The 17,120-nt window shown below is 25.1% G+C and overlaps 1 protein-coding gene across 1 annotated transcript in view; it reads left to right on the top strand.

Moving 5' to 3' along the window:
- The first annotated feature begins 1,012 nt into the window (after positions 1-1,012).
- The window catches only part of LOC142318845 (chitin-binding domain protein cbd-1-like), a 60,675-nt gene continuing 44,567 nt past the window's right edge, over positions 1,013-17,120 (top strand). Inside the window, exon 1 of the mRNA XM_075355397.1 lies at positions 1,013-1,149. Coding sequence (XP_075211512.1) covers positions 1,065-1,149 — 85 coding nt within the window. The 5' untranslated portion in view covers positions 1,013-1,064. The remainder of the gene's footprint in view (positions 1,150-17,120) is intronic.

The raw sequence follows: 17,120 nt of genomic DNA, 5'->3' as shown, positions 1-17,120 counted from the left end.
CTTATTGTTGCTTTATTTTATCATTCTGGTCTTTGTTGCCTGCTCTTAATACGAGTATGCCCGTTTCTTATTTGCATGTGTGTTCTGAAACAACTTGAGAAAATACGAAAAAATTTTAATGAAATTCCTGAATATTATAAAATCATTATTATTATTTATTATTATTTTTTTTTTTTATAAGCTGTTATCGTTAGTCTGCTCTGTTGAATAGGAGTTATAAAGGATTCATGTCCTACTAACTCAAAGATATGACAGATTGGTTCCATAGAATATTGCATTGATTGCATTTAATACAGCGAATAAAATTTATTTCTTATTTAAAAGGACATTTTCTAGTTTTTGGATAATAAAACATATTTTATGAAGTAACGGAATTGTTTAATTTAATTTAAACGTAACATTTAGAATTAAAAAAAAAACTATACTAATATTAGCTTATACATTCCGTAGAAAACCTTGTACGGTTTCTTCATTAAAATTACAAGATTAAATTCTTATTAACTGAAACTAAAGTGGGATTTGAGGAAAAAGTAACATCGAACAAAAATCGGAATTTGATTACCATTATTAATATTTAATTTTTTATTGACAAACAAAACTACCGGCGGAATTTTCAGCATTATTTACCGTAAACTTTGCGAGAGAAAAATTGAAAGAGGTTTTGTATGTTCTGAAATGAATCATTTTTGGCTCAGCAGGAAATCAGGATACGTTTTTTAATGTACACAAAAGATTGTAAGAGTTGACTGTTATTAAGGATGGTATGCTTACATCGCTACAGTATACTACGAAGCTGTATTTCAGGATCACATCGTGCCGTTAAGATATACAAGTATTACTAGTATTAATAGTTTTATACAGCAGTAATAATGGCATATTTCACGATAGTATGTGGAGTTAGCTCCCTCTTGAACGAACGGGTCGGGGGTGGGAAGGTCGCTATGTTTGCAGAGAGGGGGCATCTCCTTACGGGTCGACCTTGGCCTCATCGTCAGATCCGCCAGCAGGATATATCTTGGGCCAAGCCGTTGCTCGACTAGAAGTTAGAAGCTCGCTGGACCACTATGGACTGCAGTTGCACCCTGTTACTGTCGATAAGACGGCTGATGACATACAAGCTTATAGCAGTTATATCATTTCTTATCATAGGTCAGCATTATTTATTATTTTAATTAAATTTTCTATTTAATATGCTAATTAATAATTAAAAATAGTTTTTTTTCCTTGAAGTTAGAGCTATATTAAGTTTTATTTTATTTATTTTTTTAATAAATTAGTTTTATTATTAAAACTAATGAAATAAGTAATAAAACTAATTTGAAACAATGATAATCATCTTAGCGACATTTTTATTTGTGAAAAAAACTAGTTTCATTATTTTTATAATTACATATTTACATACTGTTAATCAATATATATATATATATATATCTTATAATTAGCTCCGTGTCTTTAAATATATTAAATATTTTTAAAAAATTATCATTTAAATTTGTATAAAATAAACTATTCAATATAATTCAAATGTTAAATATAATTTTATATCTAATCTACTCCTATAAGAATGTACAATTAAAAAGTAATAACCACATTGTTTAATCACGTTACTTGACTTTCAGATACGCTTAACGTGTATATATATATATATATATAAAATCAACGTACACTGATTGCATTTTATATCATTATTCAAATTTTTGATACTTCACTAAAATATTTTCTGTATGTTTGAATCCATTTATACATGCATACATATATTAAAAAACTAAATATTTAACAATTTTTTCACGTAAAATGTATAAAATAAAATCATAAATATTTACCTAATGTATAACATATTATTATTTTACATGTTGTTTTAGTAATTTATATTTATTATGTTATTTTTTCGTAAAAGGAAAATTTTCATTGGAAAAAAGAAAAAAATTATTACTATGTTGCAACTAGTTTCATAAAATTTGTATCTTATTTTTCTTTCATTTTTTTATTATAGTTTCATAGAAATGCTAATTTTACAGGAAGGAAAATCATCTTAATCAAGTGTTCACGTCATCTTCTTACAAATATTAAAAGGAATCTTCCGTTAAACAATAATTATTGTAATTTAAAACAATTTAACTATATTATTTTCAAATAAAACAACCTAATAAAAACAACCAAACGGAAAAAATTTAATACCAAGACATTACTGAAATCATTGTATATATATATATATATTTATTTATATGTACATGTTGATAGAAGTTTGATTAACCAGTTTAGCAGTTTTAATATAAATACGTTATGAATGTTAAAAAATAAATATTAAAGCAAATTAACTTTAGAAAGAAAATTTCCAATTAAAGTTTTTTTAGATAGTAACTTCAGTAGGTTTTTTTCTCTTACGTAATTAAGATAATCTTAAACTAAAAAAAATTACTCATCATTTTTCAAATAAGTTTTATTGTACTTTTTATTATAAAGTTTTATTATAACTTTTATTTTAAAACAAAAATAGAAAGGTGTTGCTTTTTTAAAATCAAAGGAAAATTTCACAAACAAATTTTTCCTGTAATTTTAAAATTAAACCTTGGTTAATTCCCCAGTTTATATACAGAAAATGTTTAATCTTCAATCTTTTCTTAATCGACTTTAAAAAAAGGAATAGTTCTAAATTAAACTAATAATTTTTTTTTTCGAAATCAAATGACTGATTTCGATATGATAAGTGTTAGAAAATCGTTGGTATTAGTTTTTAACTTGAAAGATAAATTTAGATCATACTTTCTAGTGCTGTAATTATTTTATCATTGTTTCATTAAAAAAATAATAATAAATAAATAAAATTATTACCTCAGATTTCTCTTTTATTTTATGCGGCAAAACATTGTCGCTAAATTATTTAACATATACAATTATTTGAAATTCTGTATACAAGTTCAACATTTTTATTCAACAACAAAGATTTACTATGATATCAAAAGTAAGCGTAATAGTAATTTAAAATAAAGAAGTTAAATTTAGGGTTAAATAGATTAGTCTCCTTTTCCTTATTTTTCTCAAATAATACAGCTATTTCATATTTCCAGGTAGTTCGAAGACAAAAATACGTCAAACAATTTTTTTACCCTTTTATTTTTATATTTTCAGCTGTTATATAAATCTTACTCTTATATAATAACATTATGAAAAACTTTGATTTAGTATTGAAGGCGGTGTACGATTATTTAGCTTAATAAATAGAACGTTTGTGAGGGTAGTCACTAATCATTTCATATAATTTGAATATGTTATAGTAATTTGTCTGGGTGTATGGAAAAAGTTAATTTATAAAAAGTTCTTACGATTTGAAATAAAGTTACTTATCAAGCCGATTCTCATGGTGGAATGGTTAGTAATTTGGTTGGCCTTTCATCCTGTTGTCCCTAGTTCGAATCCTAGTCAGACTTAGCATACTTTCATTTCATATTCTCCGTGCACAAGCTTGCAGTTTATTAGGTAAATTAATCAAAGAAATGAAATTATGAAAAAAATAATAATCAAAGAAATTGGAATATTTAAAACAAATTGTTAGGGATGGAGGATGTAGGGGGTATACCGAAATGAAACGACTGGCACTAGATAGGGAATCTTGGAGAACTGCATCAAACCAGTCAAATAACTGAATACAAAAAAAATCAAAGAAATTAAAAAGATTTTTCTTTTTTATTGGAAATTAATTAAATATTATTTATTTGATTTTAAAATTAATCAGTCAGTCTTCTACTTTCTATTAACAGTCAGTGAAGAGATTATCTTTCCTTTTTACGATTATTATTATTTTGTTACAATTATATTATCATTTTTATTATTAATTACTAATTATGGAATATAAATATTGATACATATGTTAAGTACCTACGTGCCAAGCTTAATTATGGTAATTCTTTATCTCAGTAATTTATTCAACTAACACTAGAAACTAATTCTGTAATTTACACCCTATATCCGGGAATGTGAATGTACGTAAATTTGAAACGGTTAAGAACATAATTGGCTTGTGTAATATTAAGAAAATGAAAAAAAATAATAATAAAAATCAACAACAAATTAAGTACTGATGTATTTATTTATCTATTTATTACATTACGACTTTTTTTTCCATTTTTCAAGGTTATAGAGATTCAACTTTTTTATTATAATTTTTGACATTTACATCGCTTATTAATAAAGATAAGCAAATAATTAATATACAATGTATTAAATAAGGCTATTAAAAAATGTACGTGTTATTGTTTTCTTTTAAACATATTTTAATAATAAATAAATAAAGTATAAATCATAGATAAACAGTATAAAGAATGCTTTAATTGAATCAATCGTCATTCAAACAAAAAACTATTGTTATATGAAGGACACTTAGTCAGATTTAAAGCAGGTTCAATATTAAACACATTGAACTATGTTTAAGTTTCTTTTTATAATTTCGTGCATTGTGGAAAATTAAGTGTTTTTTGAAAAGTAATTACAAGTCTACTGAGAGAATTATTAGTATCAAAATGTTACTTTCAATTTGGCTTTAAAATTATCTTTCTCAGAATGCATTTCAGAAAAATCGGAATTTCTCATCATGGAATTTATTTCGTGTACCATGTTACTAATTAATACTCTTAATTAACTATATGTCAAAAGCCACAGCAACAATAAAAAATAAATAGTTGATTAGCTTTTTCTTCAGTGTAATCTTAATGATAAATTAAAATGTGTTGCAAGCATTAATGATTAAAATATTCAAAACAATGAGTTATTCAGGAATTCCTTCCTTGGGCTGTATTGTTAAATCAGGATTGCCTCATTTAACAACACAGTACGAAAAATGTTTTTCCTTCGAAGAAAAATGAATCAATTTTCCTAATCGTGTACATTATTATGTAACAAGGTAGAGAGTGAATATTTTTCTGGGGGTAAATTAAGGTGTTAAGGAACAAGATCTTTTTCTGCTTTAAAGCCAAAGATTTCTTTCCAAACAAATGTTGTCTAGAAAATATACAGGGCAATTACGTTAGTACGTTTTTCATATACACCTTTTTGACACAAATAAATTGTATTAAATGGTGAATAAAATAAACGAATATTATTTCTTAGTGATAAAACCAATTTTTTTACTGAAAACCCATATTATATTGAATCTGATTCTACAGGTACAAAAAGAGACTTGTTATAAAATTTTGTAAGGAAGAAGAATTCCATTACCATTGAATATCACTGAATAAAATAAATACAAGAAAAGCTAAAACGATACTCAATTTAAATCAATTTAAAAAATCTGTTTTGCTTTAAAGAGTAGTAAAAACTTGAATGCGTAGAGAAACTCACTTTAATTACCGGACCAGTAATGTCATATTAATCAGATATTATACCATATATTGGACCAATTATATTAGTCATATAAAATTAAAGTATGCGTAATTAAGATGATTTTTAGTGATCTGAGTTAGAATTTCTAAGGCATGAAGGAATAGAGTAGAATAGATTTTTATACAATTTGTAAGAGGAGAGTTTATTTTAATTGTGCTTGAAGTAACCGTATACTTTTTTTAACACGAAATGTTTTAAGGAATCCTTTCCTCCTAATTATAATACTTTATTTTATCGTTATTTTTACCAATTGATCAGGGTTTTAAACAAAATAAATAATTGTAACAATTGAAAAATTTCAAAAATATAAAAATTGCAGCTTCCTTTGTTGAAATGTTCCTTGAAATTCAAACTCTTACTTCCTTTTAACAAATCGATTTTATTGTGATTTACTTCCTACAGGGATACACAGGAAATAAAGTTAAACAAGAATTTTACAGAAGTTTTTTTTCTCTAATTTTTACTAACTTTTCATCCCTTTGTAGTGATAAAAACTTGTTAAAAATTATATTTTGAACATATTTGGTTTTGTAAAATTTTTTTTGGTATTAAAAGTAACTAGGTATTTGTTGTTTTTTTTTTGTTTTTTTTTTTCATTTAATGAGATGTGTGGGCATCGACTGCTATGGTCATTAAGGACAAATGAAAATTTGTAGCGTATGAAAATTGCTATGCCTGACCGGGATTGGAACTCAGGATCTCCGGGTGAAAGGCGGAGACGGTACCACTTGCGCCACGGAGGCCGGCACCTAATTATTACTTTTATGAGAAGAGAATTTTAAATCTTGATGTAAAATTTAAGCGAGATCAATTCACTCAAGTTTTTTAACATTTAAATCTATTGATTTTTGTACCTCAAATGATTTATAAAATAAAAAGTACATACTGAATTTTTCCTATATAAGTTTAAAATAAAAGCTTTCATGTGTAATTATATTTTTACATAATTACAGTGAAATTTCTGTAATTGCCTTAGAAATTTCTCTAGAAAGGTGAAAACCGAGACATATTGTTTTATTGAATCTATTTATTTAATATATTTATTTGTTATTGAATCTAAATGCTAAATAAACGAAATAAACGCTTGTTTAAATCTCCTGTTCGGAGCAGAAAATAAATTTAATTCTAAATTTAAAAACTATTAAAAATGGCTTATACTCAGTTTGTAATGATTTAAGTTTCAATTCATAATAGATATTCAGTTTATACTAGAAATTGAAATCCATGTACCGGAAAATGGAACGGACAGATTTGAAATCTTAAATAAATATAATTATCAATTTTTGTATTCATTATAAAATATATATGTAAATTTTTTTAAAAACAATTATCTTCTTTTTGGAACCCAGAAATAAGTTTAATATCTAAAATAATTGGAGGTTAGGAAAACACGGGAATTTAGCAATTTAAAATAGATTTTTATTTGTACTTCAAATATGCTTTTTTTTAAGTAAGAATTCTTTTCAAGAAAATATAAAAACTTATAAGTAGTTACGGTTGATTATTTGACAGAAAAACCGCCTGATATCCTGAAGATTCTGGGTTCGATTCCCGGATTCGGAATTTGTCTTTATTAGTTACTATTCATCTCACAGGCTACGTAATTATGTAAGCTTATGTAGATAACATCAATTAAACAGATTAATAAACGTAAGTCATTAGATGGAATATGAATGCAAGTGAAATGATAATTTATGCACATTAGTTAAGTCCACGTGTAAATGGTTTTATTATCTATCATTGTGCTTTTGCCATTCAGCTACGTCTTATTTTGTTTTATTAGATAATTTTTTTGTTCAACCATCTTTTCTTAATCATTTTAGAAATATATATTTTTTAAATTTCATTTATTCTATATCATAATAAATATATATGCGTATAAATAATTTTAAAGACAACGTAAATGCATACCATTGCACATGATCTGAACTTGAAAACAGCCACTATCTTAACACACGCAGATAAACACCTTCACTCTATTTTGCTTGCGTGTATTTTTCTTGTTCTTTATGTTTTCTTTTTATTCTTAAATCCGCCTACTAAAAATATTTTATTTACGTATAATACTTGTATTAATTCTTTATAATTAATTTGAATATTTGCCAATTGTTTGTGTGTAGTCTATACGAGATTTCTTTTACAAAAAAAATTGTAATTTATATTTGCTTGACTGACTGAAAAACTTTTAAAATGAATTATGTTTCTTTGGCAAGATTTATGTTTATTATTCAATATGATATTTACGAGTTTAAAATTAATTAAGGTAGATTTTTATATGATGAGAAGATTCTAAAACTATTCTATTATAAAACTCCAAATTGCTCCATCAGTATTCAAGAACTAGCTATTCAAATTTTTGTGTCAATAAAATAAATCGTTTTAGTTATGTTAAAAATTTGTTTCATCAAAATTTATATAATATTTGTTATTTTAATCAGTATAGCTTAGTTATAAAATAATTTTGGATACATAACAACAAATAAGACGCTTAGCTATTCTAAATTTGAAGTAAGAAAACCAATATTTTAATAATTCATTAAAATTTATTAAAAGTTTTGAGAAACTGATTATACCGACAGATTGACTGACACAAACTATTTTTGCCAAATCCTGAACTTACACCAGCTGCATTCATTTTTTTCCAAAAAGTCAAAATGTTTACATGGTTACATATTAAATGTTGATAAAAATTACATACGCAGATATTGTGGTAGGTTATATAATTTAAACAAGTACAGGCAAACTTCAAAACTTAGGTACTTACCCATTCTGCTGAGTAAATATATCCTGAGAAATATAAAACCTAAGTAACATACCACACCCTTCTTGTTTCTTTCATATGCGCGGTGGTTTTCGTTAAATTTCACTCTAATCCTGATAAAAAAGTAATATCTTTATATGGAAGTTTTTAGAAAATATCATTTTATTAACAACATAGACTCAGGGTTTTATAATTTAATTGGGAATTCCATCAAATTTCCAAGCAAAAAATAAATAAAATAAAACCTAATTAGTCATAGATTTTTTAAATTTTAGTAAAAATTCTGATTAATTCTAATTTATATTTACAATGCACAAAACAGAATTCTAGCAATTTAAAAGTGTTGTTATCGCAAAATATAATGAATGTATATTTTTGCCACTAGATTCCAATAGTAAAAGATTTATTAGTGTTAAAACTTCAGTACATCAAAAATTAACAAAAAGCTAAGTAAAATCTATATCATGAAGAGTAGGATGAAAATTTATCGGTGGTTATTAGAAAGACAATTATTAAGTTACGATAGGTAGATTATCTGGTTTTAAATTTCAATTACAAGCTCGATAAAATCATTTGATAAATCTTTGAAGTGTGTGAAATGAAAATTCAATTGATATTCTTGGATACTAATACACCATTTATATTTGATTTAATCACAGTTAGGAGGTTTAATAAATCTGATTTAAATTTTGCTTATAAATTTTTTGTTATCGAAAGCTACAAAATTTTTATATGCTTGTGGTATATCATTTTACATACTCATAAATATAAATTCTACGAATTGGTATTATTATTATTATCCGGTAATTAGGAATAAATTTCCATAATAAAAATGATTAAAATTTTGGTGAACTTTAAAGATGTATGTAAGTTGTAATCTAGTGTTTTACTGACATAAAATAACAACAATTACAACGAGGTAAATATGAAAAACGTGACTTTTGATCAGAATGTTATTTTGTATACGCATGTTATTATATTACTATATAATAGTAAAAAGAGTAATGTTTAAATATATTGCTTCTTTTTTTCTATAAAAATAAATTGTACACATTTTCTATACAATTAGAAGTTAAGAAATTTTTAATATCACTATTTCTATTTAATCTAACTAATCGTTTTTAATATTTTGTAATTAACAGTATTTGTTACAATAAAATGGGATTGTACAACGAATCAAGCTAATTATTCCTTATAAATAAAACATAAATATGAGTTTTTAAGCTTTTACCCTTATGGTAACACCCCTTTTAAGTTAGAAAAACAGACAAATATTTAACCGAGATAATTTTTTAAATCTCTAATTTAGAAATGCACAAACAAATTATATTCCCCCTACAAAAGCCTAAAATCTAAATGATTTGGATTTTGGAGTTTTTCTTAATTGCAGTAATAACCCCTCACTGAGAGATTTCAACGATATATCATAAGTGGTATTTATTTTCATTTGTTCCAGAGTTATAGACAAATAAAATTTTAATTAATGAAATATTTGGATCTTACAAGGAGAAGGCACATCGGTTCGAATCCGATTTCACTTCCTTTTTTAACTTTTTTTAATTTAAGTATATTGATTTATTAATAATTATTATCCTCTGATTGTAAAAAAAATTTCAATAAATAATAATTCAATAACAAAAAAAATAAAATATGAAACAAATCAGTTGTTAGTGAAATAAAATTTTAAGTACTTTTTAAAAAAAAAATGTGTTTATGTAATTTAATAAGCTACAAGGTAGTCATGTGGTGTCAACATTAGATTTTTTCCAACTATTGACAAAATTAGTTCAAGGGGAATTTTAGTTTAGTTATCATGAAAATGTATGTATTTCTAATTTCACGAAAGTTTTAAATTAATTTTTCTTACTAAATAGTATACATAGCTGGATAGTAAAACAATTGCTGTCCGATAAAAAGAATAATAACGAAAATTAATGTTGAGGGTATAAATTAAACATGATAACTTAATCCACTTATTTCGTCCGCTAAATAACAATTATATCAAAAAAGAGATTTTCTATCTTGGCAAGTATTGTTGATCATCGTTCGGTAAAACCGTTGAAAATTAACAAAAGAATTCGCCAAGATTTTAACTAAATGGAAATGGACTTCTTATAAAAACTCCAGTATTTCTCTTATTGATAATATTAATGAAAAAAATTAAACAAAGGATGAAATTTAACTGATCCATGTTGAGGAAGTAGAAATATGCTGCGGACAGTTGCGCAATGAAACTGGAAGTTATGCTCTGCAGCATAATCTATTACTATATATTTAAAAATAATATCGTTTTAATTTTATAAAAATCTTTATAAAAAATTATATTTATAATTTTCTGATGCTCTTAGAAAATCTTGTGAAAATCAAAACGAAAATACCAAGAAGAATCTACCATCCCTGAAAAACACAGGATGGGTACAGACTAAATAAAATTAAATAAAAAAATGTATAAGACCTAAGAAGATTTGGAAACCGCAATTGGAAAACTAAAATTAAAATTCCTTTAACATATAATCTGAATAAATCCAAAAAAACTAAATAAATAAATGTTCGATTAACTTTGGAAACTAAAAAGCTAATCAGGATAAATAAGAGATGAAAGAGGAACTTCAAGACCTAAAAAATACAAGAGGAGGAGGATTGTTTGGATAGAATGAAGTCTAGAAAAATAATTTTTGATCGGAATATTCGTGTTAAAGAATGAAAAAAGAGTATCAGAAGAAAATGAACAGAAGAAGAAAAACGCGTGCACTCTGAGAAAATGAAGGAAATATTTTAAAGAAGCAAAAATATGTTATAGACGCGGTTACTAGTAGACCGCTTCGGGAAAAAAACAACCATGTTACTTTATTAATAAGGATAATTAATATACAGCAGAAAACAATGCTTGTTAGTTCAAGAATATTTTTCAAAGGAAAAAAACTTTACTTTTTCTAAATAAAACTAACTATATTAGTAACTTCAACAGAAAAACCTAAACAATGAACACTAAACAATAAAAAACTAAACAAGATTTTTAGAATAAGGGCAAATTGTAATAGAAAGGTTAACAAAATTTACAAATAAATCTCGTGTTAACATAATTAATCTTTTACCGAAAAATATCTAAATTTACTTTTTTTTTATAATAGAATAAACGTTTACCGCATGCGTTACTGTAGAAACTGTTTACAGATTTAAAAAACAAGACGCGATAGTTACACGATTACTCATCGTCCTACTGTACATAATATTCTAATTTTAATAATAATCTAACTATACTGCATGGCCATTCAAGAACATACACGAGTAATTAGAGAAAGACCATGGCCACAAAGTAAAAGTGAATGGAAATGGATTCCACCTGAAAGAAATAAGGCGAATAAATCTGTTATTAAGTGGAAAAATATTTAAAAATATTAGATAAATATTTAAAAGAATATAATAAATTGTGGCACTAATGTTTCAGAAAACAAATCTAAACCTTGTAATAAGTTGAAAATAATGATATAAATAATTTATGAGATAATGTACTCAATAATAATAGAATGACAAATTCATTAACGGATTTTAAATAAACAAAAAGTAATCAAAAATAAAAAAATATTTTTAATAAAATTCACATTGAATTACACGAGATAATAATAATAATAATAATAATAATAATAATAATAATAATAATAATAATAATAATAATAATAATAATAATAATAATAATAACAATAAATAATTATAATTATAATTATAATAATAATAATAATAATAATACAAAGAAAGTTATTCTTTCAAATTTAATAAATTAAAAAAAGGATATAAAGCGTTCTTTAATGATCTTGAGATTTCTTTTATGAAATTTAAGATAATTAATTTTTTTAGGAAAACAATAATAAATAGAATAAAATGCAATTTTGAAAGTAATATATAATATTTTGCCGATGAAAGAAAAAAATTCATAATTACTGGGCTTATAGTAAAAGCATCCACTGGTATTTGATTACTTGGTTTTAAAAAAACTCAAAATAAGCGTATATATAACATTATTAGCTACAAGTCAGAAATAGCGTAAAGATAGAAAAATAATTATCTGTAATTAAATATTAAACTAAAACTTTATCTTTAACTCGTTTCTTTCTTTTATTTTCTTTAATTTAACGTATATATTGAGATTTAAAATATTCCAGTAATTAAACGCTATAAAAATAACCATAATTCCAATTAAATTATAAAATCAAGTAGCAAAATAAAATATAAGATAAATAACTAATACAATTAAAAAAGCAACTATAAAACCAATACTAATTGAGAAAATATTTAATTTTATTTCTTTTAATCTGCTTAAAATTACGTTCTTTAAACCTATAACATACTCCATTTTAATTATCGCGTTTTGGACGACTGTCTAACAAACAAATGATGAATGAAAAAGTTGACTTTAAATCAATTGAGAGCCTTATCTTAATATATAAATAAACAATTTTTAGAGGCGTTTATATTATTATTATGTAGTTTATTTCTCTTCTATAATTAGAACAGGAATTTAAAAAGATTCGTCGTTTAATTTTTAACACAAGTTTCACAAGTCTCCAAGTTTCCACAAGTTTCATAAGTCTCCATCAAAACAGCATTAAACTGGAATAAAATAAAAGAAATAAAATTTATTAGAATATTTAATTTATCGTAAATAAAAATGGACAATGCACATAAAAAATAATAACACAAAATGTAGCTAACACAATACATTTAAATAAGCTGTTAAATTTATGTATATAAAATTGAAGGATTACTCACTCATAATATTATTAATAAAAGAAATTTAAGAAAGACTATAAATGTGAAAACCGTAAAAAAAAAAGGAAGGAGTATTTTAAACGTATTATGAAGCACCTAGAAAAATTTTAATTATGCTGCGGATATTTCAGCGGAAGCAGAGAACCTGGAAAGCATAGAATTTATTTCGTAAATAATTTAAGTACTTTTTTTCAATGCTATAACTCATAAGTTTTTTAACTATTTAGAACAGCAGGCAACAAAATTAAAATGGCATTGTCGATTACTAAACGAAAATTACTAGACTTAAAACGATTCCTAGGGTATTGAAATTTTCTAGAATCTAGTACAATATCTAAAACACCTGCTAAGAAATCTCCATAAAATTTTCTACACCGAAATGACTAAAAATAGACGTTAATCTGGAAATCTAAGTTGTGCTATTTTTCTTACTACAAAAACAGTTTGAAAATAGAAAATCTGATTTGGTTTAATCGTTACGTAATTAATAGAATTTAAGTAACGTACTATTAAAAAGTGGTTCAATCCCTCGCGTTAGAATATTTAAATTTCTACCGTTTTAACACTAAAATTTTGCGTATTTGTTATTTTGATGGTACTTAAAAAAAGTTTTTTGGTAAAGTGATCTATAATTTTAAAAAAGCCAATCCACAAAATGCTTATTAAAATGAATTAAAAATGCGATATGAAAAAGCAATTGGAAGATAGAAATGGGTATTGCATGAGACTGAACTCCTTACACTTGGAAGGTAGTTTCTTTATGTGTACGAGATCAATGACAAAAAAATTGTATTATTTTAATTAAATTCACAAAACATTTTTCATGAAATTATATTTTTATTAAAGTAACATTTTTTTTTATAGTTATGAATAATAAATAATTGTGGTTTTCCGTTTATATTTATAAATAAATATTTTAGTATATTGTCCAGAATGCATTTATTATGCGGAATTCTTATGTTTTCAGAATTAGAATATCGAATAAAAACATTCATCCCGATCCATTCAGTAAAACATCTGGGCGAATTGGAAATTGGTTTTGAGCATTTTACCTGTGTTAGGAAAGGAAAAAAAAAAAGGGTTGTGGTGAGACGTATTGTAAATGGAATAGCTTTTTTAGCCGATTTTTTTTTTTTATAACATTACTTTATAATAATATTTCTTGGAGCAGCACAGGTCCACTAGGTTTTTAGACGATTTTTTAAAATATATAATATTACTTTTTAACAATAACGCTGCGGAGCAGCAATAATTATTTAAATCTATTACGTTACACTAATTAATTTTGTTAACAAAAATTAATTTTAAAATATTCTAAACAACTGTGAGTATTCAATCGCTCTTGTATTGTATCAATACCAAAAGAAAGGGTTTTTGGTAGTAATATTATCTCCAAAAAACACTATCAGAAAACATTTTTCTGAGGATAATATAAGTTTGTAGTGAAATTTTTCTAGATACTTTCTGTTTTTTTTTTTTGTCTTCAGTCATTTGACTGGTTTGATGCAGCTCTCCAAGATTCCCTATCTAGTGCTAGTCGTTTCATTTCAGTATACCCCCTACATCCTACATCCCTAACAATTTGTTTTACATATTCCAAACGTGGCCTGCCTACACAATTTTTCCCTTCTACCTGTCCTTCCAATATTAAAGCGACTATTCCAGGATGCCTTAGTATGTGTCCTATAAGTCTGTCTCTTCTGTTAACTATATTTTTCCAAATGCTTCTTTCTTTATCTATTTGCCGCAATACCTCTTCATTTGTCACTTTATCCACTCATCTGATTTTTAACATTCTCCTATAGCACCACATTTCAAAAGCTTCTAATATTTTCTTCTCAGATACTCCGATTGTCCAAGTTTCACTTCCATATAAAGCGACACTCCAAACATATACTTTCAAAAATTTTTTCCTGACATTTAAATTAATTTTTGATGTAAACAAATTATATTTCTGACTGAAGGCTCGTTTCGCTTGTGCTATTCGCAATTTTATATCGCTCCTGGTTCGTCCATCTTTAGTAATTCTACTTCCCAAATAACAAAATTCTTCCCAAAATAATAACATAAGTATTATTTTTAGTCAATCGTAATCAGAGGGAATATAGTTTCAAATCTTTGTCTCAGGATAGGTGTATTTTTGATTTTGATTTTTTTTAAATTAATATTTTATTCAACTAGCAAAAATATTTAATTATATATATTTTAATCACATATATAAATATATAGTATAGATTGTCACATGGAAAGTTTGAATTCAAGCAACATTTAATACTTTTTACTGCTTTTACAAATCATTATAAAACATTTTCTAGAAATTATTTTTTTCTAACAAAAACATTAGGTAGGATATTTTTTGTCATAGTTATTTGACTGAATAAATGTAACATCCATTCCTTTCTGTCCTGTAGTAACCTTGTATAACAATAAAAAAAAATTCCTACATAAATCCTTAATTACAAAATTATTCTAATCTTGGTCTTCTATTACAGTTTTTCTTCTGACTGAAAAAAAAAGTACAATAGTAATAATTTCTTTTAAAGTTTTTCAACTTGGAAAATCATGAATTTCGTATAAATGCCGGGAAATTTCTGTAATTTCTTACTATATTTATTTATCTCTTAAAAATGTAGAATTTTATGTCTGGGCAGATTTATTTAAATTTTAATAGAATTTGTTTATGTGGAATAAATTTGTTTCTAGCAATATGAACAACATTTTTAATAATTATTGAAATTTTATTTTTAAACTATTACCCGAAAGAGCGATCCATAATCTTATATTTCGAGTTTTAAAACTTATAAAATAATTACTGAAATTGCTCAAAAATTGTATAATTTGATTTGCATGTACTAATTTTACTTTTTTTATGGTGGCGAATAAACTACTTTTTCTATTACCATTTTAGTAACTATTTATAATTTTGTTAAATTATCGTAAAATTTACTGAAAATACTCAATCTATTGTATTTTGAATACATAAACAACAGCTTTTTTATTTCAAATATTTTTTAAAAAATTTAATCATTCACAAAATAATTTAATAATTTTTGTTATTTATAAGTAGCTGTTTAAAGAAGATAAATTAATTTTTCGTAATACATAGTCATTACTCTACAATGATTTAATAGATTAACATAATTTTATTTATTATCTAAATATTTATTTAATAATATCTATTTATACATATATATAATAATAAAGTGATAACTAGGGTCGTTCCTGTGCACGAATCATGCAAAAATTGCTGGACAAATTTCAATAAAAATTTGCAGATTTATATTTTAGAGACTCGGTCATTTTCTCAAATCAGAATTATCACGATATTCCTAATACGGGTAAGGTATTAAAGATATTCATTAAATAAAAAAAAGAAGTTATTTCTTTTACTTCATAATATTTCTGTTACCGTGATGAAAGAAAAATTTCTCTGAGTTCAGATCTATATACAAATCATCTAACCTGATCAATAAAATATGTATTATTTATAAATATAGATTTAAATATATTTTATTATTCATATTATTATTATTATTATGGTAATTAGCACATTAGCGTACTTTTATGGTTTTGATTGTTTATTTTGGCTGTCGATATTGGATTATCAAAAGTTAAAAATATATGCCTTAATAAGAAGTAACCTTTCTTATTAAAAGTCTGCTAAAAGAATGAGAATATGTCAGTCCTCTTAAACAGCTGAAGTGCATATTTCTCGGCTAGCTGCTGACCGAGACCGCTGCGCTCAGACTCGAGCTGCAATAAATTTGCAACGCGAGTTGCAGTTAAATTCCTCACAAGTCCATACTGATGTCATTATAACCATGGTCATATAAGGATAGAAGTGCTTTTAGCTATAATGTACAAATTAAGTACGCCGGTCATGGACTTATTAACGCCATGACAGAGATGTATTCGTATTGTCATGCTGGGAAGTGGAAAGGAGAACCGAAAGACCCCCTTTTATACTCGCTCAGGGTAGCTTTTAGCCAACCTCAAATTTTGCGATAAAGTTTAAAAAATACAGAAAAGAAATAAAGTCATTACTATAGAAATCGATGATTACTGAAAAAATTATTTTCGAATAGTAAGACTGTTTGAAGTAGAAAAATAATAATAATGGAAAAATAATTATGTTGGAAGAATAATAATTTTTTAATTTTGTATTAGAACTTTTGACTCCTTACCCTTCAAACCTATCGAAATGTCACCTAAGAAA

Source organism: Lycorma delicatula, chromosome 2 (genome assembly GCF_047948215.1).
Source record: "Lycorma delicatula isolate Av1 chromosome 2, ASM4794821v1, whole genome shotgun sequence".
NCBI classification, from domain to species: domain Eukaryota; kingdom Metazoa; phylum Arthropoda; class Insecta; order Hemiptera; family Fulgoridae; genus Lycorma; species Lycorma delicatula.
The sequence above is the reverse complement of the archived record's forward strand: the minus strand, read 5'-3'. Positions and strand labels throughout refer to the sequence as shown.